At 41.2% G+C, this 8873-nt stretch overlaps 1 protein-coding gene across 1 annotated transcript; it reads right to left on the reverse strand.

The window, feature by feature from the left end:
- Window positions 1-3613: 3613 nt before the first annotated feature.
- Window positions 3614-8740, reverse strand: LOC120060449 (E2F-associated phosphoprotein-like). Its single transcript, XM_039009775.1, has 6 exons — window positions 8562-8740; window positions 7918-8105; window positions 6724-6834; window positions 6459-6576; window positions 4221-4346; window positions 3614-4064 (listed from the first exon to the last, which is right to left on the reverse strand). The coding sequence occupies exons 1-6, from the start codon at window positions 8630-8632 to the stop codon at window positions 3752-3754; spliced, it is 927 nt and encodes a 308-aa protein (XP_038865703.1). The 5' UTR covers window positions 8633-8740; the 3' UTR covers window positions 3614-3751.
- Between the last annotated feature and the right edge of the window lie 133 nt (window positions 8741-8873).

Raw genomic sequence — 8873 nt, forward strand, 5'->3', positions numbered from 1 at the left:
GCCGATGTAGGCCGACATTGTAAATAAGAATTTGTTCTTAACTGACTTGCCTAGTTAAATAAAGGTTAAATGTACTTAAAAAAAATTAAACCCATAGCTTGTAACCTGACACCACGCCTGCAACCAAGCCCCACACACATACATGCAAGGGGAAAGACGGAGGGTGAGAGATTTATGTAATTGAAGGTAAATGCAATTTTCCTTCAAAACTTTTTATTTTTTTCTAAAACTCTAAACATAGATATTACAATTATTAAAAGTTACTATGCAATATTTAACTATATCAGTTTTTTTTTCTAAACCTTTATATAAATCATACATATTATTATTACACAATACTACACTTTAATACCCTATAAATGTTTGTATAATAATTTTTTGTTGGAAAGTCTTTTTTCAAATGTTTTTTTCTTCGAAAATAATGCCTTGGGCACGGCCCTCGTCTACTTGTAACACCCACAGCTTGACATCACCCCATGCAACCAGGCCCCACACACACCCAAGACTAATTAATTGAAGGTAAATAACATTTTCTTCAAAACCTTTAGTACAGACATTTAAACATACATTTGACAATGATTAAAGTTTACTATGCAATATTAAACTATGACACTAATGTTTATTACTAAACCTTTATATAGACCATACATGTTATTATTACACATTACATGTTTCTTTTGTTGGAAAAAAACTGTTTTAAAAGTAGAATGAGCCTTTTCCTCCTTTTCAGGGGCCTATCGTAACCTGACACCAACCCCATCAGTCTCCAAATCCCCGTCTTCAAGCGGTGAGGACATCAGACATAGTCTCTTCCATGCAGGCTCTCCATGGTCTCCTAGGCTTCGTATGTTCTTCGTAAACGTATCTTCGTAAACGTTCACTATGGTGAAAAAATTGTTGCATTCGTTTAATCAGTAGTTGACCTCTGTGCAAGCGTTTGAAAATACATACGAACTAACAGATTTGGTGGCATATGCGCTATTGAATTCAGAACAACCTAAAACTGTCACTTTGGAGTCTGGACTATACGCTACTGAAGAGATTCATATTGCCTTCACTCATATCAATCACACCATTAAAACAATCAGGTGCATCACAAAGATTGTCATCAATAGTTTTGTTATTGTGGCCCAGACATGAAGGACACAATACACCTGTTTTCTGTAGTTTTCTGTGGTTTATCTCTCTTGAGGCTTCTTCTCTGTCATAGTGTTCACAGGGCAAGTCTAAGACTTACTTGTAACTCAGTTAGACCTACCGGGAAATTACTTTTTCTTGTTCATTCTACAAGGGGTCACAAGATCACTACACAGCAGCTCTGTAAGTTCTCTATAAAAATTCCCAACTGTTTCAAATGTTCAAACACATTTTCTTTAAGTTCAACAAGATCACTACACGACACATCAATCACCAAGCCATTACTTTTTCTTTCAAACATGTGCTTTACTTCAAAGAAACAGCTGCACTATCAAGTTACATAAGCACACACTAAATGTCGTGAGAACAATCCGGACATGATGTCATTAACAGCCCAAACACAGGACACAGGAACAACTCACTCACTTTTTGACAGCAACCGTCTACTATAGTCTCTCTGGCACCGTTAGTTAGTTAACATTAGCCTTTTACATCTAGCTACATATTGAACTTCCATCCTCTCAGGCCAGGGGCACAACAATGTATGAATGAATGGTTGGATCAGAATCTCCTTTATAATTATTGGCCAGTACGCAGAATTAAGTGAAACCACAATTCCAAATCCTTATCTCCATCCATGGCTAATTTAGCTAGCTGGCTAGCTAGCCGCCGGAGAACAACACAATAGTTTTTCTGTCAATGACATATCCTCTCAAGAGGATTTGATAGGAGTGACGCCAAAATCCAAGGTGGCTTCCCTTTTTTTGGTGCGCCAGGACCATTCACAGTTGAGCTTGCTCAGTTCACCTCAATGCTGGTTGGCAAATTTGTTATACTTAAAAAAAAAAAATGATCAAGGGAGGCCAGATGCTCGCTGGCTTTGCTGGCCTTCAATGCTACGGGCAGCAACAATGTCATACTCGTTTGGACCAGACAGCATCAGATAGATGTCCTACAGATACAGAGACAGAGGGGAGCTGTTTCGCTCGCTCTGATGTTTTCTCCTGTGAGATACATTCAGCCTCGGGAATTAAAGGAAAATTATGAAACACAGAGACGAAAGATAAATTGTTTTATGTTTACATTTTTTAAAACATTTTATTGGTACATTTTTGGGGGGAGCCTGGCTTCCCTTGGCATCCATGAATACACACCACTGCTTATCAGGCCTATGAAAGGGATAAAATCATTCTTCAGTCATAATTGTTCAGTGTTGTGATCAACAGTAGCCTAATTTGATAATCATATCTTCCTCACCTCTTTTTGACCAGTTTCCAATTTACTTGAGTAGCCTAACATATCAATCAGTCTACACCAATGACTGTAGGCTATATTAGGTCTACACATGCACTTTTTATGCCAGATAAAGCTGATTAAAATAATCTTTGAAATCCATGAGATCGGAGTTCTAAAATTCTCAATAGTTGCACATGCACACGTTTAGGCCTGCAGGTGAGACAGATGCCGCATTCAAAACAACTGGGAACTCGGAAAAAACAATCTACGACTGAAGAAAAAAAAAACTTTTGAAAGGTCATCCAACTCGGAAACTCTGGCATCTTTCTAGACCTGATCACTGACGTCGGGATTTGACCAAGTGGAAAACCCTGGCCTCATCTTTCTACAAGTTTTTATGTCGGATATTACCGAGTTGTCTTGAATTCCCCAACAGTAGGCTACACTGTGACCACCTAAGCTAGTAGCTATAGCCTACCGTTATCGTTTCATGGTCTATTGTTCAGCAATAAAGGTTAACCAACAAATAGGCTACTTGCTAACTATTCGAAATTACAAGGCAAGGGATTGTAGTTAGTTACGTATCCGGCTAAATTACCTAGTAGCCTAGTTCTTTTCAAACCATTCTGGAACCAAAAAGGATACAGAAGATGGTTCTCTCCCAAGGCTTCAACATGTATAAAGCCGTGACGAGAATATACTGGTAACACAACCAGGATATTTTCTTCCAGATAGCTTCAAACGCCACAACTTGAAGTTGTATTTATCCTGTCTTTTTTGTGATTGCCGATTAGTTCTTGGTAGATAAAGCGTTTATCAAAAGCAATCACTTTTGCATGTGAAATCACAGAATCGACTCTTTACTCAACATGCCAATTACGTCCTTTTTGTTTTGAGCCAAATATCCCTGTGGGCTTTGAACAGGGCACCTGGCTCACATCCAGGAGGCAGCCCGGTTCCAAAACGAATGCAATCAACTGTCAACCGGTGCAGATTAATCCCCCCAGTGATGTTTAACGGCTTTCTTTCTCAACCAATCTCGAATCACATGAAAAAGCGACGCGCAAAGGGCAGTTTCCACTTCCTGTCCCGACTCTAATCAGATTTCCAAACGGTTATTGCTATCCGGAATCCTCGGGACGTACATACCCTAACCAAAGACAGTACAGTATGAAGATATACAAATCTTTGGTTCTATAAAAAAAAAAAAAAAAACACAAATACCATAGGGGTAAACTTAATAAAATGATGGCGGACAATGGCTGTAATCAAATCTTTACATGATAATACACCCCTGTCTAATACCATAAAAAGATGTACATTCAGACACCAAAAGTCTTATCAGGGATATCACAAAGGTCATATCAACAGTGTATCTTCAGCAGTGGCTGGCGAGGATGTTAAAAAAGTGGTAGACCTCGTCCTTATCGAGCACTGCCACCTCAGTGGAGCACTCCGTACACTGAACAGGATGGTAGATCTCCTCTCCGCCCATCCCCAACACCGCTCCTGAATCTGTGGCTTCCATTGCGGTTGTGGTTGATGCTGTTGGCTCTGGTTGATGCCCTTTCCTCCTCTTTCTGCTCCTCAGATTTTTCTCATTGAGCGTTTTGTACCGTAAAATCTCCTCTTTGTTTACTGTACAATTCATGACAAACATGGCTCTGTATTGGGTCCTGTATTTGTCATGCCTGTAGACAAAAACAAACAAGAGGTCGATTGAGACAAATCCTTTCTAGAATTGTTCAACCTTTACAATTGTAGTGGGTATAATGTTAGGCTGTGTAAAATGCTGTGAGTTTAGTTCAAGATGATATTCACAGCCAAATGAACTCTTTATTTCCTACCTTTGACAGTCAAGGCACAGCGTGGTCATGCATGCTGGGCAGTTAAGGACAGCATCGCTGCTTGGAAGCCCCTGGGACTGCCCTCTTCTGTTTCGTGAAGATTGCAATCTTCTCTTTTCGTTGTACCTGATCAAATAGGCAATAGGGGAACATAATTGACATACAGTGCACTCAGTATTCAGACCCCTTGACTTTTCCCAAATTTTGTTAGGTTACAGACATTCTAAAATTGATTAAATTGTTTTTTTCATCAATCTACACACAATACCCCATAATGACAAAGCAAAAACAGTTTTGTATCAATTTTTGCAAATGTATAGAAAATAAAATAAAATGTACATTTACATAAGTATTCAGACCCTTTACTCAGTACTTTGTTGAAGCACCTTTGGCAGCGATTATAGCCTTGAGTCTTCTTGGGTATGACGCTACAAGCTTGGCACAAGTGTATTTGGGGAGTTTCTCCCATTCTTCTCTGAAGATCCTCTCAAGCTCTGTCAGGTTGGATGGGGAGCGTTGCTGCACAGCTATTTTCAGGTCTCTCCAGGGATGTTCGATCAGGTTCAAGTCCAGGCTCTGACTGGGCCACTCAAGGACATTCAGAGACTTGTCCCGAAGCCACTCCTGCGTTGTTTTGGCTGTGTGCCTAGGGTCGTTGTCCTGGTGGAAGGTGAATCGTTGCCTCAGTCGGAGGTCCTGAGCACTCTGGAGAGGGTTTTCATCAAGGATCTCTCTGTACTTTGCTCCGTTCATCTTTGCCTTGATTCCGACTAGTCTCCCAGTCCCTGCCGCTGAAAAACATCCCCACAGCATGCTGCCACCACCATGCTTCACTGTAGGGATGGTCCCAGGTTTCCTCCAGACGTGACGCTTGGCATTCAGGCCAGAGTTCAATCTTGGTTTCATCAGACCAGAGAATATTGTTTCTAATAGTCTGAGAGTCTTTAGGTGCCTTTTGGCAAACTCCAAGCGGGCTGTCATGTGCCTTTTACTGAGGAGTGGCTTCCGTTTGACCACTCTACCATAAAGGCCTAATTGGTGGAGTGCTGCAGAGATGGTTGTCCTTCTGGAAGGTTCTCCCATCTCCACAGAGGGACTCTAGAGCTCTGTTTGAGTTTATTTTATTTTTACAGGGACAATGCACATTAATCAACGTTTCAGTAAAAGTGCCGGTTTTAGCCAGCCGGCTAATTTTCAACCACAGTCCCTGGGCAGGTTATTAAAAACAATTACAATACAGACAATCAAATGAGCAGTGAGCACACGCAGAGCAACATAGGACAAGCAAGACATAGCATACAAAGAGAGCAACATAGGACAAGCAAGACATAGCAAGCAGATAGAACAGAAAGCAACAAGACAAAATCCATAAAAGCAACAAAGTGTTTCCACCCCTCACAAGCTACATGGAAAGCGGCAATGTCAGAGTGACCATCGGGTTCTTGCTCACCTCCCTGACCAAGATCCTTCTCCCCCGATTGCTCAGTTTGGCCAGCTCTAAGAAGAGTTTTGATGGTTCCAAACTTCTTCCATTCAAGAATAATGGAGAACACTGTTCTTGGGGACCTTCAACGCTGCCAAAATGTTTTGGTACCCTTCCCCAGAGCTGTGTCTCAACACAATCCTGCCTCGGAGCTCTATGGACAATTCCTTCGATTTCATGGCTTGCTTTTGGCTCTGACATGCACTGTCAACTGTGGGACCTTATATAAACAGGTACGTGCCATTCCAAATCATGTCCAATCAATTACATTTTCCACAGGTGGACTCCAATCAAGTTGTAGAAACATCAAGTATGATCAATGGAAACAGTTCAATTTCGAGTCTCATAGCAAAGGGTCTGAATACTTATGTAAATACGGTATTTCTGTTTTTTGGTTTTAATAAATTTGCTAAAATTTCTATGAACCTGTTTTCGTTTTGTCATTATGGGGTATTGTGTGTAGATTGCTGAGGAAATTGTTTTATTTAATCCATTTTAGAATAAGGCTGTAACGTAACAAAATTTAGAAAAACTCAAGGGGTCTGAATACTTTCCGAAGGCACTGTATGTGACTACAACCAACCCTACTCATGGACTAAAAAGCACTATCAATGGAAATTCTCCACTGAGCATGCGTTTACTAATCTGGGTCCGAAAAACCGACCTTAAATATTTGGATATTCTTTCAAACGTCACCCTGTTATTACACACAAAAACACTTTTGTAACATTTTGTATGATGGAGGCATTGCTTACCTCCTCCTCTTGGCGTCCACCCATGCCTGATCCCGGTCATCCTCATCCGGGTCGTAAAGTAGTTCATCGTTGGTGGGGATGGATCGCTGTTTCCTGCGTCTCTGACCCGAGGAACTGCCTGCAGAAGAGGATCAAACAATCGTGTTTTGTATCGCATCATCTGTACAACAATAGGACTCTGTCCTTTTAAGTCCAAGGTTAGGGCTTAATCTGTGCCCTCAGAATCAATGTTTGGTTTACAGATGAATTCTAACTACACACTTACTTGGAGCAATTTCCTCCTCGTCTGAATCAGAGTCAAAATAAACATTGTCATAAAGCTCTGGCTGTGGTAACCCAGGCGTTGCAGCATTGTCATTGGTACCCAAAGCCTCTCCTGGGAAGGACAGATGGACACTGTTATTAATGAGTACAGCAGTACAATATTATTGATAGACAGGGGCGCAACTTTCACTGGGGACAGGAGGGACATGACCCCCCACATTCTGAAATATAATTTTTGTCCCCCCCAGTTTTATCATTGCATTGTGATACAAAAAGAGGCATTGGTGTGCTGTGCTTTAGGACCATGCGGGGGCCTCAGCGCAGTAGGGTAGGCTGTTTGGTGGTTTCAGCCGGTTTGATTTAGGAATGTGTGGACACCACAGTGTGCGCGAACAGAGGTAGCTATTGTCTGTGTGTGTTGTGCTTTTTTCCCCCGAGTTGTAAAAGCAAGCTGAGCAGAAACTGGCTACTCTTTATTTGACTGAATGAGCTGGAAAGGTAACTGCTCTTGGACTTAACAGGAAAAAAGTCATTTATTCCCAGTGCTGAGCTAGTAGTGTAACTGACATGTAACGTTAGCTAATGTTTCATCCCGACTCGACTGACGTTCTGTCTGAAGTGAATGAACTAGCAGCTACCAGTTCAGCTCTAACCTCTAGCGAGCTGTCAGGTAGCAGTATCTAACAGATGTTGTGTTTATGGAAATGTTTTGTAACCTTTGTTTCTTCCCGTTTCAACAGAAGTAAATTAACTCGTTTTCACCAGTTGATGTACCATTATAGCTGCCAAAAGTTGGCTAATGTTAGATATTATTCCCCCCCCAATCACAGTCAGCATAGCAATGTAACGTTATAGATCTGTCATGGTGCAGTCTGTATACAACGCTATGCTCATGATATTTGTGCATCTATAACTTTCTCACTCATCATTATTCACGATTCATTCGGGATTATCCATAATCATGGTAGCATCCACATTCATGTAGAAGTATTTAGAAACATATTCTATTTTTATTTACAATACAAGTGACCATAGATTGTATAGAAATGCAGGAAATTAGCTTTAGATGCCCCAAGACCCCCGGCCAGTAAATGCAGCTGAAGTGTTATCTCTATTCACAACAGAACAGTGCATTGCTGTCGCCGCCAGCCAAAAAGACACACAAAAAATATTAATGTTAGAAGAAAACTCCCACCTGCTGGTGCTGTAGGTGGCGCCCATTTGCACTCCATAGTCTTGATGGTGGTGCTGAGCTCTGCCTCCATCTCTTTCTCAAACTCATCCCCACTGGAGGACTCACTCTCCCCAGTCAAGTATTCTCGGATAAGCTTCCTCTTCTGACCTGGGGTCCCGTTCAAGAGCACATCCAGCTCATCCTCAGAGCTGGAAATACAGCAACAAATTAGGAGGGTCTTGATGACATACAGTTTTCATATTGAACAGTCATTGGTCAGATCCTGTTTGAACAACACTCACAACTTTGCACCCCATTAATAAAGTACCTCTTTATAACAGGACTGGGGTCAACTATACTGAAATCCAGTCACTTGTTGAAATAGAATTGACCCCAACCCTGCTTCACAGATCCAACCCCTACTTCAAAGTGCCCAAGTAACGTTAATATTGAACGTTATGGGCCTTCAAGCAAATCAAGCTATAGAATATGGAAACAATACTGTACCCAAACATTTAACATTGAAACCGGTTTACATCTTACTGTTCGGCTACTAGGTAGATAGCATCACCAGCAACCATGCTTGCATTGGACGACCAGCTTGCGTTCTTAGTGTGCTAGCTAGCCAAACGCTACCTAACGTCAAACCATGCAACCACAATTACCTGTCTTCAGCGTTTTCTTCATCACTTGGCTCCTCTATCTCATATGAATCATACTCTACTTGTCTGTTCATTTTGTATTTTATGAATTCTAGCTAGCAAATTAAGTTACGAAAACGGTCGAGGTAAACAAAGGTGGAAACTTTATAAAGCTTCGTCGCCAGGACCTTTTAGTTTACTTCCTGATATTTCACATTACTTCCGAGTTGCGCTTTTCAAAGTAAAAGTCCCAGGAGTTCAAAACTAGTAGGCAACTGTAGATTTTAGAAAAGGGAATTGCTCAAATACAGAGCCTTGTGTAAGTATTCACCCCCT

This window comes from Salvelinus namaycush, chromosome 15 (genome assembly GCF_016432855.1).
Source record: "Salvelinus namaycush isolate Seneca chromosome 15, SaNama_1.0, whole genome shotgun sequence".
NCBI classification, from domain to species: domain Eukaryota; kingdom Metazoa; phylum Chordata; class Actinopteri; order Salmoniformes; family Salmonidae; genus Salvelinus; species Salvelinus namaycush.

Excerpts from the sequence above, each read along its gene's own strand:
- LOC120060449 (XM_039009775.1), bottom strand. The coding sequence starts at position 8,632 with ATGAACAGACAAGTAGAGTATGATTCATATGAGATAGAGGAGCCAAGT. Across the intron at positions 6,577-6,723 it reads CGAGGAGGAAATTGCTCCAA|GCAGTTCCTCGGGTCAGAGA; the intron begins GTAAGTGTGTAG and ends CCTCTTCTGCAG. Across the intron at positions 4,065-4,220 it reads CTGTGCCTTGACTGTCAAAG|GCATGACAAATACAGGACCC; the intron begins GTAGGAAATAAA and ends TTTTGTCTACAG.